The 23831-nt window shown below is 54.2% G+C and overlaps 2 protein-coding genes across 2 annotated transcripts in view; one reads left to right on the top strand and one right to left on the bottom strand.

The window, feature by feature from the left end:
* TMCO4 (transmembrane and coiled-coil domains 4) overlaps positions 1-8787 on the top strand; it is a gene marked incomplete at both ends in the record, with an annotated part of 78364 nt that extends 69577 nt beyond the window's left edge. The window contains 2 exons of the mRNA XM_079696560.1: positions 1387-1504; positions 8374-8787. Of these exons, the coding sequence (XP_079552686.1) occupies positions 1387-1504; positions 8374-8787 (532 nt within the window). The remainder of the gene's footprint in view (positions 1-1386; positions 1505-8373) is intronic.
* Positions 8788-11728: 2941 nt separating this feature from the next.
* HTR6 (5-hydroxytryptamine receptor 6) lies at positions 11729-23128 on the bottom strand (the record flags this gene model as incomplete). The annotated part of the gene is made up of 3 exons (XM_079696957.1): positions 11729-12178; positions 12372-12530; positions 22415-23128. 3 exons carry the CDS (start codon positions 23126-23128, stop codon positions 11729-11731), a joined length of 1323 nt encoding a protein of 440 aa, XP_079553083.1.
* Positions 23129-23831: the final 703 nt, after the last annotated feature.

The raw sequence follows: 23831 nt of genomic DNA, 5'->3' as shown, positions 1-23831 counted from the left end.
AGGGGCATTTAGTACAAATCTGCAGGATTCCGTGACAAGTTGGCCATGGCGGGAAGGGAGGCCTAGGACATGGCTTTGCTGGCTTCTGCTTGAGGGACCTGGTGGATGATTCAGAGGAGTCACAGACTGATGAGCTCAGGGTGGGGCACAGCAGGAAGGTCTGTTGAGAGCCCCTCAACTCTGGACCCCAGCCTTCTAGAGGCTTCCAGGGTGGTAACCACACAGGCACCCATGTGGCCAGAGATCCCAGAGGGTCAGGCCTGGAGAACCCACAGCACCCTGGGTCCCAGACAGCTTTGGGGCCTCGCCTGTGGGCACAGAGGGTCACGCGGGCAGGCTGGGGACTTCTGACCCTCAGCCCATTCCCCTGCACACGGCGGGGAGGGAGGGCCCTTCTTTCACACAAGCGCACAAAAACGATGGGCTCCAATGGCCCTGCAACCGGAGTTGGACTCGGTCTAAACAAAAGACGCCCGGTGTGCTAAGTGGGGTCTCAGTCCTGGAGGCAGAGGGGGAACAGAGGCGTCCAAGTGCATGGACTTGCTGAGGGAGGGGCCCAGCTTCACCCCGGACGGGTTCGAGGGGCAAGGCTGTCCCGTGGACCCCGCAGACCACATCTCCCGTGGACGGTGCTCAGGGTACCTGAAGAATCGGGCCACAGAGTGTCCGGGGTTATCTTCTTGCCAGAGTGCAGGGTTTATGTCTGGATGGGGGGCAGGGGGCAGGGCGTGGTGTTCACAGCAGCCATTAGAGTGGAGGAGCGTTCCAGGGCTGTGACCTGCCCCGGGGGGCTGTGCTCCCCTCCTAGGTGGCCGAGGGCAGGGAGAGCTGCAGGCTGGGCCAGGCCTGTCTCAGAAGGCACAGCTGGTCCCTCCGGCTCAAAGACAGATGGGGGCCCAGACCCAGAGTTCCAAGCCACGGAGCCTGGTGGCCCCAGCTCCCCGTGGTCCTCTCCCCCAGGCAGCTGCCCTGCTGCCTTTCTTTCGTCTCCCAGGGAGCCCTGGACCAGCCTCCACCCCCCACCCTGGGAACTGGAAACCCTCCGCAGCTGAGAGCAGCTCACCCAGCCACAGGCAGACTGTGGAGAACTTCATCCAGCTTCCTCCTTCACTCACTCAACAGATATTCGTCTATTGCCCGCCAGGCCAGCCAGCGCTGTTCTCTGCTCTGGGGGCCCAGCAGGAAACAAAGCAGCCTCCCTGGAGCTGCCACGCCCTGGGCAACGCTCCCGAAATGCCAGTGGCTGCAGCTCCCACCATCATACACGGGTGCAGCGGGGCCCTGGTTTCCCACAGAAGCTCCCGTCCCACCAGGCTCCCCCGGGGCCAGGCAGGGCCCTCCTGAGGCTGACGTCCGCCCCTTCTCACTCGTCCTCTCTGCCCACAGTGGGGACTGGCTCTTGAGCTTCGTGTACCGCACGTCCTCCGTGAAGCTTCGAGTGGCCGGCCTACAGCCCGTGCTGCTGCAGGACAAGAGGGTGGAGAACGTGGACCTGTCCTCCATGGTGAGTATCACCTGTCCCTCCTGGGGCTGGAGGGGTGGGCACTTTGTTACTCCAGCCCAGCAACCCAGGTCCCAGGGACACTGGCCCGGGCTCAGTCCACCCCAGAGGAGGGAGATCATGAGAAATCACTTGGGAAGAGGTAACTCCCGTTCATGGGCACCATCCTTGTGCTGGGGCATTTTCCCCAGGCCTCTGGGACGGGCACTATTATCCCCATTTCACAGATTAGGAAACTGAGACTTAGAAAAGTTCCCATCACACAACTAGCAACTAATAGCCTGGATTTGAACCCCCAGAGCCCATGCTCTTGCCCCTATATTACTGCCCTCCCACTACGCCTCCCCCACTCCTCCTCCCACTGCCCCCACTCGCTCCCCCAGCCGACATGACTAGTCAGGACAGTCTATTTCTCCTGGAAGTAACCAAAACAACCAGAGGACACAAGTGGAGGCATTCAGGGTGGGCCAGAGCAGAAGCACCCAATTTCCAGGCTGTGAAACCGTGGAATACAGAGCAGGGAAAGTGTGTTCCAAGGTCCCCCATCTTGGAATCATCTGGAGAGTTTATTGAAAATGCAGATCCCAGAGCCCCGCTGCCCAGACCTCCTAAATCAGTCTCTAGGAAGTGAAGCCTGAAAGTCTGCATTTTAAACATACTCCCCAAGGATTCTTACACATCTCAGACTAGGCAGGGCAGACAATGAAAAGAATTCTTGCTGGGAATGGAACTCGAGGGAGCCCACCCCAGCAGCTACACAAACCTAATTTGAGTTTCTAGAGCCATCTTTTGGGCTTGAAGGAACCTGTTCCACCCACCACATGTCTGTCATAGGGAGTTAATAATAGCTTCATGTGTGGACACTCACTTGATGCCCAGCTCTGCCCTAAACCTTTTGCAGTATCCGTATCCCCACTGTACAGATGAGGACACTGAGGCTTTGAGAGGCTAAGGGACTTGCCCAGGGTCACAGAGCAGGAACATGGCTGAGCAGGACTCAAGCCCAGCAGGACTGAAGCCAGTGGGCATCTCCCCCGGTTGGGTAAATGTGAAAACCAGTGGGAGAGGTGCCAGCTGCCAGGAGGGTGAGGATAGTGAGCTGCAGTTATGTCCCCAAGCAAACTCAGCCCATGAAAGTTCCCGTGTTGCAAGGTTCATGAGAACAGGAACTTTGTTTTCCAATTATTACATTGCCGGCTGCCATTTATCAAGTACCAAGCATTTCCTGAGCGTAACCCAATTTCCCCAGGTACCACATAAGTAATTTGAGCCAGCCGCACCATCCTGCCTGAAAGCAGACAGTCCAGGCCCCTCCCTGGGCATCTGAAAACTCCCCTGGGGAGGGGCACCCCGGAGGACCCTGGCTTCTCCCTTCAGCTTCAACAGCAGCCTGGCCCAATGACACACACACACGCACGCACACACACACATGCACACGTGCACACACACACACTGCACCTCGTGGTAGGGGAAGCCGAGCACCCTGACCCACCCCCACCAGCACAGCTAATGCTGGGTTGCATGCTTATTGAAACTTGACTGAGGGTTGAAGAGAGCACAGGGGGATTCTAGCACAAAAACTTAAAACCAGAACGTTATCAGGCACTGCTGCCACTGAAGCTCGTGGGCCATGACCTTGCTCCGAGGTCCCCTGGGCCTCCCACCCAGCCTGCCACCATGTCACTGGGGCCAACTTGTCCTGGCTTATATCTTCACTCACCCAGACTCCCAGGGCCCTAGCTCACAAGTCCTGACCCACCAGACAACACGAGTGAAGCAGTCCTGTGCCTTCCTGACTGGCAGCTTTGGGGGCTGGTATTGGTCCAAGAATAAGAAGAGTTTCTAGACTCATCCACCCATGAAACTTATCACTCCTAATTCAAGAGGCAGTCTTCCCAGGACAGACATGAACTTCAACCCCTAGAGCCATCTCTTTAGATCATCTTTATCCCTGATAGACTTGCTTCACGTGATGTCAATCTCACAGCAATCCCGTACAGTGGGTATTGGGCATCCCCAAGTCACAGACTGGAAAACTGAGGCTTGAGAGAATAGATTCAATGTAGCCAGAGAGTCATAGATCTGGTCTCTGAAACCAGGTCCAGAGCCTGTGCTGTACACCTCCCTGTGGGAATGAGGAAAGCTGGGTAACAAGACCAGGAAACAACAGGACTCAGTGATGCCTCCTGGCCCATGTCCAGGGGTCTCTGTCCTGTTTGAGGGTCCCTGTACCCTGATGGGGTGAAGGGGAGAAGTGACCTGATGCCTCACCACTCCAGGGGTCTTCCTCTGCCACAAGAATCAAATGTGAAAAGGAATGGCTGAACGTTCCTTTCAAATGAAAATTTCCTTTAAATGCTACAAAGCCCCTGAAAGATAGTTTCTGCCCTGGAAGCCCCTGAATGGGATACAGTGGGAAGAGCACAGCCTTTGGTGCCGGAGAGGCCTGGCTTAGAATCCAGGCTCTGCCACTGGTATACTGGCTGTGTGACCTTAGGCCAGTGACTGAACCTCTCTGTGCCTTGGTTTCCTTATCCTAGAAACAAGAGATATCACCTATCTTCCAGGGCACATGCAAGATGGTTGGTGCACAGTAGGCCCTCGTTTAATGCTGGTTCCCGCGTCTCCTGCCCTTGTCCACCTTCAGTTCTGCCTCTGGGACCACAGCTTCAGAGACTCCTCTCCCCACTCAGACTGCCTTCATGGCAGCTTCCCAGCTCGGGCCTAACAATAGCTCTTTATCGCATTAGGAGCACATCACAAAAAGCAGTGCTTTCCTCTTCTGGGTAATTAGAGGTAATTAGCATTGCCCTCCTCTTTTCCTTGAAAATTCTTGCTGGAAAAGAGGTTGCTGGCAAAAGAGTCCTCATGACTGCTGTTGCAAAGCACTGGCTGCCCTGTGCTCGGAGCAGAAACCTACAGGACCTTCTACAGGAGAATTTCCTTCTCCCTGCCGGGCTGACGTGGGCAGAGCCCTCTGAGCCTCATGCCAGCATCAGCCACCGGACACAGACGTGGTCTGCGGTGGCTCCTGATCTCAGGACAAGCCTGAGCAGGAGTGAGCCAGGGGCAGGCCCTGTCGCAGGCAGAGGGCATCTCTGGTGAACGGAGCAGACAAAGGCCAGGCTGCCTGCCCGCCTTTCAGGCTTCCCTGTGTGGGGACTGGGTTGCAGCGGGTGGGGGTTTCTGCCACCCCGGTGGCCACGTCACGAGGTTTCTTGTGGAGGCAGAGACGCAGCCCAGGGTCTCTGGAGTCTTGGTGTCCCAAAAGAACACCAGCTGGCTTCTAGAGCTTAGCACAGGGCTTGGCACACAATAGACATTCAGTAATAATAACAATAATAACAACAAGAGCCAGCGTGCCAGACACTGCTCTGCATGGTTTACAGACCTTATGTCACTTGATCCCCATAGCTGTCCCATGAAGTAGGGATAATAACCCCACTGTACAGGTACAGAAACTGAGGCCGCAGGAAGGGACACTGCATGTGAGTGGCAGAGCCAGATGAACTAGGGAACCTACCTCAGAGTCTGGGCTCTTAACCAGTGCATTCACACTGTCTGCATTCACGCATCTCTGTGGCTTCCAGTCAGCGACCTCCACCTCTAGGCCAATAAGCCTGTGACGTGTATTATCTCGTTGAATCCTCACAACCAGCCCACATGGTGTATGGTGTACGTATCTTTATTAGCCCCATTTTACAGAGGAGGAAACTGAGGCCCAAGAGGTAAAGGAACCCCAGGGGACCTGATAGGCTTGGAAATTGTTGACCAGGCAGAGACAGGTGGCAGCAGCTTTGGTTTGGGTAAGTCAAAGTGTCTTGCAAGGCAGGAAACCAGAAGCACTGAGGCCCATTCATCCTGTGTGGACCTGGTTACCCCGAGCTCCCACGGTGTACAGGGCTGTATGTGGGGAGTGGAGGTGAGTTAGAGGTGTGCACTTCCTCAGCTCACACGGTCTGTCAGAACACAGACAGATGCAAGCAGATGAAGACGATGGCGTGTAGTGAGTGCTGTTGCAGGGGAGCCCCAGGAAGGGTCCGTAACCAGCGTGGGAAGGTCAGGGAGGCTTCTCGGCACCAGGGACATCCAGCCTATCCGGACAGGTGGCAGAGTTCAATCTAGACAGCCAGGGAGATGGTCTTGGGCTGAAATCTTTATCCAACATCAGCCACGCCAGAATGTTCCACTGCTCAGAAGGGATTCTTTCCCCATCCACCTCACTCCTGCTCTCCCATCCCTCTGGCTACCTGTAAAAGTGGAACTCTGCCAGCCAGTTCTGCCTCTGGGTCTTTGCAGAATGGCAGATCAGGGACTAGGGTTGGCTGAGACCTGGACCAACTTGTAGCCAAGAAGGGTCCAGAGCTGTGCATTCTAGGGCAGCTGCACAGTGGAATTTCCACCTGGAATCAGCTGTAGCCAGCAGCCATAAACACCTCCCTCCCTTCCTATTCTGCCTGCCTCCACCCAGCCCTAGTACCAGCCCTTCACCAACATTAAAAAGGTATAGGGAGGCCATCCTTGTTTGTCCCTGTGGGTCTAGGTTTCTGCTGGCCCGAAATTAAGGTGTGATGGCTAGAGCTTCAGCAGCCATTTTGGGTTCCCGAATGGATCTGCCTAGCTCACACCCTACCTTCTATCCCTCCTTCCAAGAAAATTAAATTAAAAGGAACTCATCTTTATGGAGCACCTACTGTGTACCAGGTGCTGTGCCTTGTGGTTTGTATTATTTCTTCCCACCAACCCCATGCTATGGGTATCACTAACCCTAATTGTGTAATGTCCCTATAAAAGTGTTTGGGGTCATATGTGGAACAGAATAGTTCCCACAAAGTCCCAGGCCCTTGGAACTCTCAGAGCAGACATTCAAGGTATGACGTGTCATGATCCTCATTTTACAGATGGGACGCTGGGTTTCAGGACATTGTACAGACTCACCCAGTTACTAGAAAGAGATAGAGCCAAGTCTGGAACCCCCATGTCTCTGATTCCAAACTTAGGTTCTTTCTAGCGCCATGCAGCCACTAATGTCCACCCGCTATGGAAAGATGCTGCCCTACCTTGACCTCCACCCTGAGCCCAGGGATCTGAAAAGCCTCTTCTGTGTGTATACATGTGTGTGTTTTCACTGAACACTCTTTAAAAGTGGTTGTAAAGAAAAGAACAAGAAGTAAGCAGGTTATGAGAAAATAACAAAACTGTACAGGGAATTGTCTTTTGTGTCCTTGCAAAGTCATTGGAATAACCTGGTGTGATTCGGATGGAAATGCAGGTGTTACCAGCCGAGCCTTTGTGTTGCTTCCTAAGCTCCCCAGCACAAGCCTCCCCAGTGCTTTCCTCTCTCCTTTTTAGACAAAAACCTTCCTCTTCAGCCTTGAAGGACTGTTCTGTCTTGTGCTTGCCTTTTGCACTAAAGCAGGCACCCTAGGCTGGCTGGGGAGAACGCAAGGCTCCATCTCAGGGAGGAGATTTGAGCGAAGCAGCCTCTGCTCTCAGCATCTCAAGCACAGCACATGGCTGTGCTTTTCACGTGCTGTGTGCTGTTAAGCAAACCACCACCTCTCTCTGGGTTTCTCTTTTTCATCTGTAAAATGAAAATGATTTTTAAAGTCTTCCCCACCACACACCTGATTTTCTATGAAGTGAACAGGCCTGGATTCAGACCCCAGCTCTGACACCTGGGTGACCTTGAGCAGGTCACTTTACCTCTCTGCCTCAATTTCTTCATCTCCAATTAGCAGCCAGTACCTGTCAAAGGAGTATATTCAGTAAACTCATTTCCTACAATGTATTAAGGACCTACTGTGTGTCGACCATTGTCCATTTTCACAGTTAGGCATCGGGCACTCCAATCACACCCCTATTTTTCAGTCACTGATATATGCCCACACAAAAATAGGGGAGTCTCTCTTCTCTCAAGAAGCGGGTAGGCACTTCTGAGTTCTGGACCCTTGTTAGTGAAGATTCCGTCCATAATAAAGGCCCAGATGAAGTGGCTTAAACACACAAGAGGTGATGCTGTCCCATAGGCAAAGGCCAGAAGAGGCAGTTCAGGGCTGGTGGCTCCATAGCCTTCAGGGGCTAAAATTCCCTGTCTTACTACTCTGCCATCCTTAGTGAGCCAACTCATGGCTCATGGTGGCTGCCACAGCTCTGGCCATCCTGTCTGAATTCCGGCCAGCAAGAAAGAGGAAATGGGAAAAGCGAAGCACTCCCCCTTTTAAAGAGAATTCCAAGGAGCGCTGCATAACACTGCTGCTTCATCTCATTGTCCAGAACTCATCACCATAGTGCACTTAGCAACAGAGAGGCTGGAGAATGTACCCAGCTATAAATTGGAGTTCTTATGACTAAGGGAAAGGGGGAGAGTGAATCGTAGAAAGTACCTGGCAATCTTTCTAGCCATAGTTCTAGTTTAGATTTGGGGGCTTTTTCCTGGAGGAACCCTCACAGCAACCCTCTGATGTAACTACTCTTACTGTCCCCATTTTACAGCTGAGGCAAATGGAGGTCAGAGGCATACAGGGGCTTGTCCAAGGTCCCACAGCTGGTGATCCACAGAGCCCTTCCACTGTAACCTAAAGCTGCAGGCAGAGAACAGGAACTTCCACTCCAACTGTATCAGGAGGATCTTTCCTGCCCCCAGAGGACCCAGATTCTGTAGAGAAGCTTCCTTCGTCTTTATTTAATAAATTTTAGAGCAGCCTTGAACCCAGAGGCTTCCCACCCACTCTGGACTTGAGAATCATTGAGGGTTGGAGTCATGGCATTGGTGACTGGTTGGTGAAGATGCCGAGGGAGAGGCCCAGGAGCCCTGGGGAGGACTGGGCTCTGCCCACCACCCGTGGTCCTCACTCTTTGTCTTCCTGCAGGTCAGCGGCCACTTGGACTACGCCAGGCAGATGGACATCATCCTGAAGGCCGTGGGCATCCACACCAAGCCAACCTGGGACGAGAAGGGGCTCTTGCTGGCCCCAGGCAGCCTGCCCCAAGAGGAGCCTCGCCAGGCAGCAGCCCCCTCCTCATCAGATAAGACCACCAACCAGGATGGGCAAACCCACGGTCCCACATGCCCCTTGGGAGACACCCCCAAAGCAGCCACATCTCTTGACCCCAGCCAAGCCCAAGTGCCAGTGGGACTGGACCAGTCTGAAGGGGCCTCTCTTCCTGCTGCTGCCAGCCCTGCTGAGAGCCCCCCTGTCTGCAGCCATGGCATGGGCCCCAACCCACTGGGCTGCCCCGACTGTGCCAGCGAGACACAGGGGTCCTGCCCAGGGCTGGACTGACCCCGGAAGAGTCATTCTCCCAGATTTCTATATGCAGTGCTCTCTTACCCCACTCCACCGGGTCCCTCACATGAGCTCTGGAGATGCAGAATTTCTACCACTGTCTTTCCTAAATTGAAGACATTGGTACTGGAAGGAGGAGGATTGTAAGAAGACACCGTCCCCTCCCCAAGGAAGCAAGCCTAGAGCTCTGCAGTCAACCAAGCACAGTGTAGAGCCCCAGGACTAGACCAGCCGTGGGCCTCCTGTGCTTCGGGTCAGAGCTGTAGGGTCTGGTTGCCCATCAGGTGGCTCAGGAGCTCTGTGGAGCCTGAGGCTCCCACCCAGCCACGCTCCCCAGCCTCAAAAGGCTGGTGTCTGCCGACCCATTCTCCAGGGCTGTCTGCCAGCCCACGGGCACCACTGCCACACCTACAGAGCAGGTACAAGTGGGGCAGGCAGCTTATTCTCTCTGCTCTTGGGAGATCCGATGAGATCTGCCACATGCAGCTGTACAGGCTGTGCACCACACAACTACAGGGACAGCATCAGAAAGACGTGATGTGAAGGGTGCCCCAAAGTTAGGCCACGTAGTGGCCCCAGATATAACTGTTACAGAACAATTACAGAACGTGGTGAAAAAGTGTTATAGAACGCGGTAAAAAAATGCTGGATCAGCAGGCAGTGTGGCCTGGGACTGGGCGTGGGACGAGAATGAATTAGATGGGGAAAGGGTTTCCTATAGCAGAAACAGAGGTGTGATGATTCTAATAATAAACAATAACAGCTACCATTTATTAGGTATTTCCTGTGTCCAGGGTGCTTACATGGATTGTCTCAGTTGATGCTCACAACAGCCCTATGAGGTAGGTACTATTATTATCTTCCTTTTCACTTGCAGGCCCAGAGAGGTTAGGTAAGCTGCCCAAGATCACACGGATGGTCCGTCTCAAACTCCAGTCTGTCGGCCTCTAGAGCCCAAGCTCTTAGCCACTGTATCTGCATCCCTGGAACCATCCCCTTTGGTCCTCCCACTGTCTCTGAATGAGCAGGCCAGAGATAATCCCCCCCCTGCATCATGCAGATGGGGAAACCAAGGCCCAGGCAGAGAAAATATTGACAAGCTCAGGGTAGGCAGCGAGGAGTGGGGAGAGGCAGGGGAATTAGCGTGTTGGAGCCAAATTGGTCCTCAGGGGTACATGTATTTCTTTCAAAAAATATTTACAGAACTCCTACTGCTGTTAATCCAAACAGCTCATGTCACCCATGGAAAACTGAGGCCCCGAGAGAGGAAATGACGTTGCTGAGGTCCCAAAGCAAATTCAGGGCAGAGTCTGGACCAGACCCCAGGACACCTGCACCCAGAGTCTCTTCCCACTTCACCAGCTGCTTCTCCAGCCCGAGTGGCCCCTCAAGCGAATTCAGTTCACACCACGGTCACCGCCTCAGCTAGTGTTTATTGAGAGTCCACTGGGGGTAGAGGGGGAGCCCCAATAAGCACCATGGCCCCTCTACAGCCAGCGGCATGGCCAGGATTGAGTCTACTCAGCACCAAGAAGAGCTCCAGGCCGCCCGTGGAGGCCCCCGGGAGTTTGGGTTGATGGAACTTGGAGGTGGGAAGCAGGGTAAGAAAAACCTCTGACTTAAAAGAAACCTAAAGCAGGTAAACTTTGAGAACCAAGAGTTGCCCCCTCAGAAAAAAGCAGGCCCCTGTGCCAGGGTCCACCTGCCTGCCCGAGGGCACCAGCCCACACCAGGGACAGCTCTACACCTCTGCTGACCCAATGGCCACCACTCCCACTTCCCTCACTGGCCCCAGGGAAGACCAGAAGGAGGTGGGCAAGGGCTTGTCCTGTCCCCATCAGCTGGTTCCCTTCTAGGCCCAAGGAAGTCCAGGGTAGAGGAACACCATTCCTGGTGCTGAGCGGAAGCCACCCGCTATCCCTTTGGCTCCAGGAGACGCAGTGCAGCCGCCGGGGAGCTGGGGTGGGGGCCCTACCCAGCATCCAGAGCCAGGAGTTGGGGAACCAAAGTCAGGCTGTGGGATCTGGGCCGGGGCTGAAGAGGAGGAGGACGCTGTCAGAACAGTGGGAACAAATAGCCCTGGCCCTCAGCCAGAGGCCAGGGGGCTGGATGGCCAGGAGCTGTAACAGCAGGGACCACCAACCGACCACCTGCCGAGTGCTGGGCATTCTGTGTACATTATCCTAACGCACAAGACACCCTATGAAGCAGGCATCATTACTCCCACTTTCCATGTGGAATAATAGGCTCAGAGAGGTGAAGTAACTTGTACAAGGACTGGTAAGTGGTGAAGCAGAGGTTCAAATTTATGCCTGCCTGACTCCCAGGCTCGGATGCTTTGTGTGCAGGCAGATGTATCCTGAGAACCTGACTGGTCCAAAAACTGTCTAGCAAACCATTCTCAGGGTTAAAGATCCCCTGAACCAGCACATCTCAAACCATAATGTGTGCAGGATCCACCTGGTGATCACCAGGTCAGGGTGGGGCAGAGGCGTGCATTTTTAACAGGCTCCCGGGAGCTGGTGCGGTGGCCCGTGGACCACACTTTGAGGACCAAGGCATTTGGCCCAGCGCCAAGCTGCCTCTGCAGACAGAGGTGTCCCTCCCACGTAGTCTGATAGAAACGTGCAAAGGAGATGGTTGTCTTCATCCTAATCTGGACCAAGAGGTCCTTACCCCACTCCCTGGAGTCCCCTAGCCTTGCTCTACACACATCCACAAGTTACACTCAATAGTGGGGCATCCTGGAGAAAACTGTACCGAGCCAGCAACTAGCCCTCCAGGTAGGAGGCCTGGAGTGGGCACGGGGGGCTGGCTCCGTGCAGCCCCCTGGAGCTCAGCGGGCTCCCGGGAGACCTGTAGCCTCCTGGTTTCAGCCAAGAGCTGGTCCAAGGCCTCAGGGACTTGGTCCCAGCCAGTCCAGCGCTCCAAGCCTGCGTCAGTTCCTCGGGGTACCAAGCGGATGCAGCTGCAGCTCAGGCTCCGCAGGATCGATGTTGAAGAAGCTGACTGCGGTAGTGGTCCTGGCAGGCGGCGGGGGGTCCCGGGTGGCCTCTCCAGGCAGCAGCAGCTGGGCCGTGAGTTGCAGGCCTGAGGAGCCCCCCGAGCCCGGGTCTGAGTCCGAGTCCAAGCTCGGCAGCAGGGGCAGTGGCAGCACATGCTGCAGGCTCAGGCCCGGCCGTGGGCCGCTGTGAGAGGTACGCATGGAGGGCGAGGCAAGACTGGGCTGGTGCTCCCGGGGGCAGTGGGGACATGGCAGGAACCTGCCCAGGGCCCGCTTGAAGTCCCGCATGAAGAGCGGGTAGATGATGGGGTTCATGGTGCTGTTGCAGTAACCCAGCCACGTGAGGACATCGAAGAGCCCCGGGGAGATGCAGTCGCACACGGCCTGGAGGGACGGGGCACATCATGCCTGGTCCTGGAGTAGGGACGCAGGCCACCCGACCCAGCATGGATGGGACAGACACATAAACACATGGAGAGGCAGCCCGCCCTCCTCCCTCCCCGGGTCTGGGCAGGGGTGGGGCTCAGGACCTTCCCCAACAAGGCGTGGACTCACCTGCCCCTTGTGGTAGCATTACCTGGGCTATGTTGACCACAAAGAAGGGCAACCAGGTCACAAAGAACATGCCTAGCAGGATGCCCAGTGTCAGGCTGGCCTTCAAGGCCTTCCTGCTGTGCTTGGTGGCTAGACGCCTGCTGTCAGCCGACTCCACCCTGGGGCATGGGGTCCTGGGCACCTGCAGAAAGGAAAGCCACGTGATTTAGTGAAGAATGCACCCCCGTCTGACCCTATTCCCAGCCACAGACTGAGCCTTACTCCTAATTCTAGGCTGAGCCCTAGTACGAGTATTAAACTGAGCCCTGACCCTTGAATGAGCTCCAATTGTAGTCCTAGACTGAGGCCTGACCCTGACTCCCGACTGAACCTTGACCTTGGCTTCAGACTGAGCCCTGACATCAGCAATAAGCTAAGCCCTACTCATGGCCCTGAACCCCTGATGCCTACCATAGGTTGAGCCCTACATAAACAAGATCTCAAACCGAGCCTCAACCCTGGACCAGACTGAGCCCAATTTTAGCACCAGACTGAGCCCTGATTCCAGAAATAGACGGAGCCTTGGTCCTGGTCCTGCACCGAGCTATGACCCTGACCCAGCGCTAAACAAGGAGCTCTAGGAAGCACAGTGAGATTTCCTAGGTGCTGGGGGCTCATGGTCATGCGTGTTGGCCAGTGTCAAATGTTGTCCTTTGCAAGGCGTGTGGGTCTTCTGAACTGTTGGATTTGTGTTTGGGGCAGTGTTGTCCTGCACTGCACTTTGGCACTACAAGAATTAGCTGCAACTGAACAGCACTTGACAAAAGAGGACAGTTGCTGTCCAGGGCTTGGCAATCTCTGTGCCTATGGATTCTCTTCATATTTTGGAGTGATGGTTTTGTCTGCACCACTACTCTCAGACTCCACAAAATAAAGTGCATTTTTGAAAATATGTGCCCAAAACAAATGTGTACAATTAAATCTGTATAAATTACTAGGGATGCGAGCAACCTTGGCATTTTACACACAGATTTCACTGTGGGCTGACAGACATCTCCATTCCCACACGTGGACTCCATGAGCGGGAACTAGGGGAGAGGAGGAGGAAAAAACTAGGAGCTGCTCCATGGGGAACACGGCATGAGGGGTTAGAATGTGACCTTACAAACGGGAGCGCAGGCGTCCCAAAACATTAAAAAGGCTCTCTGATCCCAGATGACCCATTAGCCCAGAGGTTCTCTTAATTTTTTCAACTTTGTGAGTCCACTGAGACTCTAATGAAATCTACAAAACCACTCCTCAGAAAACAAAAAGCTTATAAAATTTTATAAACGCACACACACACACACACACACACACACAGAAAAAAGTTCCCTCATGTCCAGAGGGTTCAGAGACCACGGTGAAGTCCATCCATGAAACCCCTAGGGGTCCATGAAAGCTGGAATGTGAAGCCCTCCTCTGAACCATGTATTGTAATCAATTTGGATTTTCATATATCAGCTTTCCACAAGGCAAGAGCCATCAATATTGACAATTTTTTAAGTAAATACTGGTATGCAGAGGTGCGCACAATTTATTGAATTATGAAGGGGTATGTGGGCTGCCTAGTAATATACCTGGGCTTTGAAAGCCAGGGATTTCCCCCCAACATTTCCTAAACTGCATGAGAGCCCAGCTTCGCTCTTGAGGCAACCAAAGATAGCTTGGGTATGGAAAGATGAAAGAGAAGGAGGCAGGAAGGGAACCAGATTCCCAGGCAACCTTCACAGATGAAAATGGGGTGGAGGAGGCAAAGCCAAGTTGTGTCAGCCCTGCGAGCACCAAAGCCGAACCCCCTACCCAGTTCCCCCTCCCAGCCCTTTTTCTCTCCCCGCCTCCTCAGGGTAGCCAGGCTTGGTTACTGTCCATGGTGCTGAAAACCCAGCTGCATACCTACAATATCTTTCTATAGGATCTGGAATGGCAGTGGGCAGGAGAGGGGAGACAGGCACACTGCAACTCCCACCCTTCGATGTGTTTCTCCAAGTGAAATCTGGTTAGACAAATACCAAAAGACACCCAGAGCAGCCTAAAAGAGGCCCTTGATCTCTCCCTTCTGTCTTGGTGGGGCAGCATTGAGCAGAGGCAAGAGCTTGTTTTAAGACAAGTGATCTGGCTTCAAATCATGCCTCTGCCACTTACTCGCCCTGTGATCTTGACAGTCTCTGTTTCCACATCTGTAAAATGGGAGAAAATACTCACCTTATGGAGTTGCTTTGAACCTGTGGATAGACATGCATGCACAGTGCCCGACATAGAGTAAGCGTAAATACATAGCAGCCCTGATGTCGATTCAGCAGTATGAGTATGAGGTTGGGGGAGTTTTTAGCACCTTCAGGAGCCCTGTTTTTCTGCCAGCAGCTTGAGCTTTCCAAAGCAGCCCAGATGTCAGGACAAATGCTCTGACCCACTATGCTATGGCAAGGAAGAAAAAGAGGATCTGCTTTTCTCTCTCCTTCTCATTTTCTCTTCTCCAGAGTGAACTCTATATGGCTCCCATGGGCCAACCCATTCAACCTGGAGGGAGAGGCTCCTGCTTCCCCAAAAGAATCTCCTAGGATCTGCCGTGACTTTGAATTGCTGCCACCAGTGGGGACAGACATATGGGGAAGAGGGAGACACCGTCTCCAGAAAGCCCTAGCCACACAGGTACCCCCTGGCCCCTGAAGACCTGGGGTGGGGGCAAAAGACAGCTGTGATCTTGCTAGAGCTCTAGGGCACTAGGGTACCAAGGCACTCAGGGAGACATTTTGGAGCAGTCATCAGGGGAGGGTGATCCAGAGGGACTAACCATGATCTGAGAGTCCCTCTCTAGTCTTCCTAGAAACCAACCTGTATTTCTCTTTCTCCTCTTCTCCCCAAAGAATTGACCCAAGAACACAAGCAAGAGGGACGAGAGAAGGAATTGAGCCTCAGAGATGGTAGGGGAACCTTCTCAAGGTCACATTGTGCCAGTACAAAGCCTCAAACAAAAGTACCAGTGACCCCAAGTGATCATTCCCACTTATCGAGCACTTACTATGCAGCAGCAGTTGATGTTCATTCTGCCACTGAGTCTTTATGGGAGGAAGGTATTATAATCTCCATCTTGCAGATGAGGTTCAGAGAGGCAAAGTAACTTTCCAGGAGTCACACAGCAGACAAGTGCTGAGTTAGGGGATCAAAGTCATCTCTGGCTCCAGAAACTGCACTTCACCAGGCTGTTTCCATTTTGGAGGGTGGCATCCCCAAGTAAAACCCCACCACTGTCACTGGAGGCCCTCATGGAGCAGAAGCCAATGGCAACCGCCAGGCCACACGCTGGGTTCTAGCTGATGCCAGCCTCACCCTTCCCACTTCTCTCTGCCCTGTAGCCACCTCATGGCCCCATGGCACGTTCTGTTGTTTGCATGTCCCTTATACATGTCTGTGGCATTTGTCACTGTCAGAGGGCAGCTACTGGAGGACAATCTGGCAGCGCCCTTCCAGGAGGCAAGTCCGCTTACAGGTCCTTATGTCCATAAAAACCCGTACCTGTGTCTCTACACTTGGCTTGGACAAGAATGTGTACCACAGCACCATTCGTGATAGGAAAAAAATTGGAAACAGCCCAAATGTCCATCAAAAGGAGAGTGGTTAAATAAACCCTGGTACATTACCACTATAGAATGCAACACAGATGTTTAAAAGAATGAATTGATCACATGGAAGGATCTCCACGACACATTATCAAGTGATAATGGCAAGTTGTACAAATAAGAGATACAGCATGATTCCCTTTGTTTAAAAAAATACATAGCGCAAGGCACTAAGTTTCTTTAGGTACATAAACAAATATGGAAACACACAGAAAAAGAACCGGAAAGACACTGAGAGACCTAGGAGTGGGAGGTGATTGGATGAGGTCAGAGAGGTCTTTTATTTTATCGTTATTGATGAATTTTCATTTTAAAGTTACTTACGTATTCCCTCGTGTAATTTCAGATTTGTATGATCAACTAATCATAGTGTGAGGGTAATAGGATAGACCCTGGAGCCAGACTGCCTGGCTTAAATCATGGCTCTGTTACTAACTAGCTGAGTGAACTTAAGCAAGGTACTTTACCTCTCTATGCCTCAGCTTTCTCATCTGTAAAATGACAATTACAATGGCATTTACCTCATAGGATTGTAGTAAGGGTTAAATAAGATAATAGAAAGTTACTTGAACAGCGCCTGGCACATAGTAAGTACCGTGTGATTGTTACCTTGTTGTTTATTGTTATTTGTGTTCACCTCAGCTCCTTCCTAATGGTGATGAGGCTGCTGATGGCAGTGAGGGTGATTTCTCTCCCTAGAAAGTCTCAAAAGGGTGAGCTCCCCAGAACCGTGCATTTTTACCATCAAGAGGAAAGGATAGGAATTAACATTTGTCAAGCACCTACTATGCGCCAGGTTTATATATATCATCTCATTGATTCTTCAAACAGCCTCAAATGATAAATAGCATTACCCCTGAGATAGAGGGAGGTGAGTGACGCGTCCAAAGTCATCCAGCTGCGATGGGAAAGAGGCAGGATTTGAACCCGTGCTCGGCCAGACGCACAAGCTCCTGTGCCCTGCCCCAGCTACACCAGGCAGCCTCGTTCTGAGCAGCAGCCAAGGCTGTCATGCTCAGCTCTGCTCCTCTGCCAGCCTCTCCCACTCAGCCCCCTCCTCCCCCTCCAAGATATTTCTGTGATCACAGCCTCCTCTGTGGAGGAGGAAGCAGAGATGGAAGGGAAGGTGGATCACTAGGACAGAATGATGCATAGCTGGGTGATGGAGGGTGAAAAAGCTGGGGGAGGAGGAAAAGGAGGAGAAATTGAGGGAGAGAAGGAAGATATGGGGTGCAGAAGGAAGGAAGAGAGGGGTGAGCTAGAACGGAGGGAGGGGGGTAGAGAAGGGGAAAAGATGAGGTGGAGAGGAAGAGGATAGGGAAAGGGTTTTGACCACAGGAACCCTGGCAGAGAAGGAAAGAGACTAAGAACGCAGGAACTCCCCGCTGAGCCTCCTGCTGCTCCCCAGCAGGCTGAGCACCCGCACTGGTCCCTCTGGAATCCCCCAAGGATGCGTCCCATCCCCACATGGGCACCCACCTTTCACACACACACACACACACACACACACACACACACACACACTCCTGCCCTGGCGGCATCTCAGGTTGGCACCACCACCACCTCTCACACCCCTCTCTCCAACCCCAGCCCATATGCCCTGCCTGGCCTCTAAGCAGAACTCTTTCTCACAGCCCCTGGGGCTGGGAAGACCTGACTGAAATCGCTGAGCCAACCAGTGGCTTTTTAAAAGGCCATTCACATCAATAGGCAGATGTGGTGGAGAGAGGCATAGAAAGATGCTCCAGCCAGCTCAGCTCCCTTGTCTGAAACCCCAGAAGAGCCAGGACTTCAGGGACTGGTGCCCAGCCCCCTCCCCTCTGTGGGGAAGCTAGAGGCTGGATCAGAGAAGGAGCTAAGGGTTCAGTGGGGCTGGAAAGAGGAGGAAAGGGGCCAAACACACCCCCAAGTTCTGTACATTCTCATCAGTTCCTTTAGGTCCAGGCAATGAGAACGCCTCCGTCCCCAGGCTGGATGCTGCTGGACTCTGGGGCAGGCCAGCTTGGGTGGGGGAAGTGGGTCACAATCCAGGAGACCAGAGTAGAGGCAGCATCCCAGAAGCCAATTCCCCAAATGCAGGCAGTTCTCCAGACAATGAGGAAAATTGCCCTGCAGAAGGCTTGCTTAGGATCTGAGTGGGTTTGGAAGCAAGGGAAATGGTAGGGTCCGACACTGTCTCATTCAAATAAAGAGAAAAGGCTTCCCAGAAAGTAGGAAGAATTTGCACAAACACATTTCTGGCTTGAGAGGTTGCGGGTCATTCTGCCAGCTAAATGACCCATGATGACTCCTCCCAGCCTTTGGTTTCGTGACTTCCTTGCTTCAGTTTGCAAACATATGCACAGGGAGTAACAGACCCTGAATGTTTACTGACGGAGGCACACTTCTTATAAGCTCCAGAACCCTCATCATGATAGGGTTTCGTGATCAGTGTCTCTCTCTCCAGCTGGAAAGTAGATTCCAACAGGGCAGGATCTTCTCAGACCCACGCATCCCTGCAACCACAGCACAAGGGAGGTACTCAACACAGTACCAAGGAAGTGAATCAATGTACTAAAAAGTGCAGGATTCATCGGCTACAAGAACTGCTTCTAAAAGTGGGAGAAAAGGGAGAGATGTGAGTTGGGATTGAAGCCCTGGCTCTGTGAAGCACTGTTGTTCATTTCATTTCTCTCATCACTGTGCACTGACCACTCATGACACGCCAGGCACTGTTTTAAGTGCTGGGAATAAGTCCTCACCCTCATAGAACTTACATTCTAGTAGGAGGAAATAAACAGTCAAACAGTAAATGGGAAAGTATATAATATGTCAGGCGATGGTATTTGTTGCTGAGAATAACTTAGGAAATTAGGACTGGACGGGATCTGGACAAGTATGGCCGTTACTACTCTTGACGAAGTGATTAGGGAAGACAGCCAAGCAGAGGCCAGAAGAAAGTGATGGAAGTTAGGGGGAGAACCATGCAGAGATGTGAGGAAACGACACTTCAGGCAGAGGGAGCAGCAAGTGCAAAGGTCCTGAGGCAGAAGTGTTCTTGTTATGTTCAAGGAATAACAAGGGGGCCAGGGGAGCTGAAACAGAAGGAGTGCGGAGGGGGGTGGAAGGCAAGGAGGCCAGAGAAGGAGCAGAGGAATGACATAACAGGGCCTGCTTTTTCTTTCTTTCTTTTTTTTTTTTTTTTTTTTGGCCATGCCTCACAGCTTGCGGTGAAAGTGCCAAGTCCTAACCACTGGACCGCCAGGGAATTCCCAGGACCTGCATTTTAAAGGGATCGCTGTGGCTGCTGTGTAAGATCAAAAGGGAGCAAGGATGGGCTCAGGAAGCCAGTGGGTGATCACTGCAATAACCCAGGCATCAGAAGCCCAGGGGACCGAGGGAGGCAACCGAGACACGAGAAGTGTTTTGAACGCAGAAAGCACACTGGGCGTGCAGTGTGAGAAAAAGAGAGGCATCCAGGCTGCCTCCAAGGTTCCTGGCCTGAGCAACTCATATCAGTTAGTCAACATGAGGAAGACAAGGGAGGGACTATGTCTGGAGCCTGGAAAATCCGGAGTTCTGTTGCGGGCAGTGGTAAGTAAGTGGCCCAGGCTGGAAGTCATCAGCGTGTAGGTGGTACTTCTGGTCATGGCACAAGACCAGCTCACTGAGTGAATGTGGGGAAAGAGAAAGGAGGTCAGAGGACTGAGGCCGGGGGATGTCTCGGATGGTGGTGGAGCAAGAGGACCCAGTAGAGGAGACTGAGAAGGCACAGCCGGTGGCGTGGAGGGTCTCACAGCGGGTGGCGTCCCTGAGGTCAATGTTTTAAGAGTGTGTCACTGCCCACAGGCAGCACAACGCTCAGATCCAGGCGTTGGCATCAGCCAGACCTGAGCTGGAACCTCACTAACCAGCTGTGCAACCCTGGGCAAGTCACCTCCCCTCGGTTTCCCCAGATGTCAAACAGGGATGATGATCACTTGCCCCGTTGGGTGGTCGGGGGATTCGCTTAGCTCAGTGCCCGGCAGGTAGAGATCGCTCAAATGCTGTGGGGCTGCAGCTGTTAGCACTTGGGGGACACCTGCCCAGGTGCTGAGGCCACAGTCTCGGGTACAATCCTGGCCAGTTAGCTTCATGGAAAGAAAATCTATGCATCACAGACACTGCTGGAACCGAGAATCCAGACCAAGGCCGGCCAACTTCTCACCTCCTTAGTCACTGGGGCAGAGCTCCCCAGAGTGTGAGAATTGGAGATACCCTTGGGTGGTAAATGGACACCCTATAAAATAACTGAGTCACAGAGTGGGAGCATAGGCCTTTACAGTTCCCTCCCAGCTCTTCTGGTTACATCAAGAGAAAGCCTCATGTCAATGGTACTGTGTCCTTAACATCCCTCCAACATCTAACAAAGAGAAAGAAGACCTCAGGCTCAGCATCTCCAGCCATCCAAGCTGGACTTCAGTAACACTGCTGGTGCTTCGGCAGCCTCAGTGAGGTCGTGTTTGTGATCACCTTCTATTTATGGCAAGGATACTGACTGTCCATTTCCGGAAGAGAAAAGAAGTTTTCTTTCTAAATAAATTCATGGAAGGAAAAAGATAAATGAGATGACTCCAAGGAAATGCTAAGTACATAAGGATGCAGAGCCTTGAGGAGTGTGTGAGGGGGGGTGGAGGGGTAGCAAGGCAGATGCCACAAGGCAGTTCTCAAACGCCTGAAGCCTGGGAAACGCTCCTTTACAAGAACCCAGGGAGAGAGGATGGATGGCCCAGCGCGGCTGCCCTACAGCTGCAGAACCAAGTCAGGGTCACAGCCACCTGCTGAGGCTCAAGGGCGTTCTCCAGTGAGTACACGGGGAGATCAGCTCGGTGCTTTGTGACCACCTAGAGGGGTGGGATAGGGAGGGTGGGAGGGAGGGAGATGCAAGAGGGAAGAGATATGGGAACAGATGTATATGTATAACTGATTCACTTTGTTATAAAGCAGAAACTAACACACTATTGTAAAGCAATTATACTCCAATAAAGATTAAAAAAAAAAAAAAGAATGTTCTCCAGTGAGAAAGAACATTCCTCCTGTCCACCCAAGACCCTGTCCTCCTACTTGATGGGCCTCACTGCTGGGATGACACGGGTAAGCCGCTCTGGGGGGGCTGCCGACCAGGGTGTTAGCCTCTCAGCCCCCATCTATCCAGTGACCCCCCCCAGGTACCTCCCATCCTGCAGGCACCTCCTCCACCTGAGGATAGACCAAGATGACACTGGTGAGCCCATCTGGGATCCTCTTGGGGGCCTGTGACCTAATTCTCTAGGGCTCAGCCCTGGTCAGTCTAAAGTCCCATCCCTTGGCATGAACAATAGGACTCGGGCACCGTGTGACCCACTCCACTCTAGGCACTGCAGACCTTGAGCAAAGAGCACCGACCCCGTTCACAGGTAATCAGTGAGCACCTACTATGCACAGTGCAGATCAAAACTCACTCAGACACACCCAGCCCTCGTGGGGGCTTACACTCTAGCGGGGAAGACAGACAATGAACAAATCAACAAATAAACTGGGGATCGGGATCAAGAATAAAAGGGTGGGGGAGGGCAGGGAGGTCTGCAGACAGTGTGGTCAGGGAGGGCCTCTGGGAAGGGGTGACCTGTGAGCTGAAGAAGAGTCTCAGTCAGGCAAGGGCGGCCCCAGGGGAAGAACATTCCAGTGCAAAGACCTGAGCACAGAATCAGTCTGGTGCCTACTGGGACTATCAGAAGGGCCACAGGACTGCTGCAGAGAAAGGGGCGGGGAGGGGAAGAGGTGCAGCTGGAGAGGTGGTCAGGACCGGCTCCCGAGGCCAGATCCTGACACAGGTCTCCCCTTTATCTTGAGAGCAATGGGGAGCCACTGAAGGGTTTGTAGCAAGGGAGTGAGGTGATCACGCTTCTGTTTTTGTTTGTGCAGAAAATGGATAGGAGTGGGTCTGGCATGGAGGCAGGGGGAGCCAGCAGGAGACTATCAAAGGCTCCCAGGTAAGAAGTCATGGTGGCTTGGATCAGGAAGGTGGCCTTGGAGATGACACATGTTTAGAGGCAGCACCAACAGGCCTTGCAAATGAATCCCATGAGCATGAGGGAGAGAAATTGTTCTTAAGTTTCTGGCGTGCGATGCCATGATGGTGCCATTTGCCACAATGGGGACGACGGGGGGACGAGCAGGTGGGGAGAGTTGGGACCCCGTGAATTCCCTGTTGCACATGTTACCTTCGAGAAGACTGCCCCACATCCTGGAGCGTCCTGTGGACAGTTGGACATTGAGTCTGGAGTTCAGAAGAAAGGTGGGAACTGGGAATGACCAATCGGAGGTCGTCAGCAATTGTATATTACATGGCGGATGCCTAGCGGGCACCCAATGGCTGCTCATTCTTCTCCATCCCACAAGCCCGGGTCTCCCTGCGCGCCCCGGGTACCTGCAGCGTCTCCAAGGCCTGGACGGCCATGCCGGTGGTGAGGGAGGCCACCTGCACGGCCTGCTTGCGGGCGGCCAGCAGGATCCTGCAGTAGGTGAAGCAGATGGCGCCCGAGGGCAGGAAGAAGGTGAGGCCCGACGCCACCAGGACGAAGGGCAGGCTGGCCAGCAGGCGGCACTGGCCCGGGGCGGGCGCCCGCGCGCGGCCCAACTCGTGCCAGCCCAGCAGCAGGGGCAGGAAGGAGGCGAGCGCGGCCAGGCTCCAGGCGCTCAGGACCAGCGCCAGAGCGCGCGGGGGCGTCATGCGCAGCTTGTAGCGCAGCGGCGAGAGGATGAGCAGGTAGCGGTCCAGGCTGATCAGGCAGAGGTTGAGGATGGAGGCGCTGCAGCACATCACGTCGAAGGCGGCCCAGAGCAGGCAGAGGCCCCGCGCCAGCACCCAGCGCCCGTACAACGCATTCAGCATGGCCGGCGGCATCACCACCAGCCCCACCATCAGGTCCGACGTGAAGAGCGACACCAGGAAGAAGTTGGACGTGTTGCGCAGCGTGGGCTGCGTGCAGATAAGCGCGATGAGCAGCGAGTTGGCCGCCGCCGTCAGCGCGATGACCACACACAGCGCGGCCGCCACCCAGCCGCTGCCCCCCGGCTCCGATGGAGGCCCCGACTCCCAGTCCGGGGCGCTGTTGTTGGCGGGGCCCTGCTCTGGGACCATGAGGGCGGAGGGCGAGCACGTGAGGCCCGAAAGGGGTCCGGAGGACGAGGTAGGGTGGGCGGGAAGACGGAGAGAGGGACCTGCAGGTGCAGAGGCTGGGTGGGCGTAGTCGGTGAGAACAGACCAGCCCCCGGGGCCGCAGGTGGGAAGGTGTGAATGGGGCTCGGGGTCAAGGAGCAGCAACCTGAGGAGGATGGAGGGGGGGCCTTTGGGCGTCCTCGGGTGTGATGTAGGGACACCTGGAGCAAACCGGTAAGAAGTCTGGGAGGGGGCACCTGATGAGGTGCGCCCTCCAGAAGGAGCGGGCGGAAAGTCAGGAGGACCGGGACGCTGAGTCTGGGCGTTTGGCCGGGTGGGAGCAGAGCCCCTAGAGGGGGCGGGCGGTAAGATGGGTCGAGGGCAGGGACCCGGGGAGGTGGGAGCCCAGGGCGAGTGGGCGCTATCCAGGCCGCCCCGCGGCAGGTGGGCGTAGGGAGGGTGCGCCAGGTGGGGAGCCGTGGTGCTGGGGGTCGCAGGGTGGGGGTGTCCACGGGCCAGAGCAAAGCCCCCAGCGGGGAAGGCAGGTCTCAGAGCCAGCGCAGAGGCACCCCGGGCTCGGGCGGACACGGTCCCCGCGGCGAGAGGGAGGATGCCGGGCCGGCCCGCAGGGAGAGAGAAGGAGCAGCGGACGCGCCTCCGCCCCTTCTCCGCCCGGCCGGGGGTC

Source organism: Hyperoodon ampullatus (assembly GCF_949752795.1).
Source record: "Hyperoodon ampullatus genome assembly, chromosome: 2".
NCBI lineage: Eukaryota > Metazoa > Chordata > Mammalia > Artiodactyla > Ziphiidae > Hyperoodon > Hyperoodon ampullatus.
Note: the sequence above shows the minus strand (reverse complement) of the source record. Positions and strands in the feature narration are given on the sequence as shown.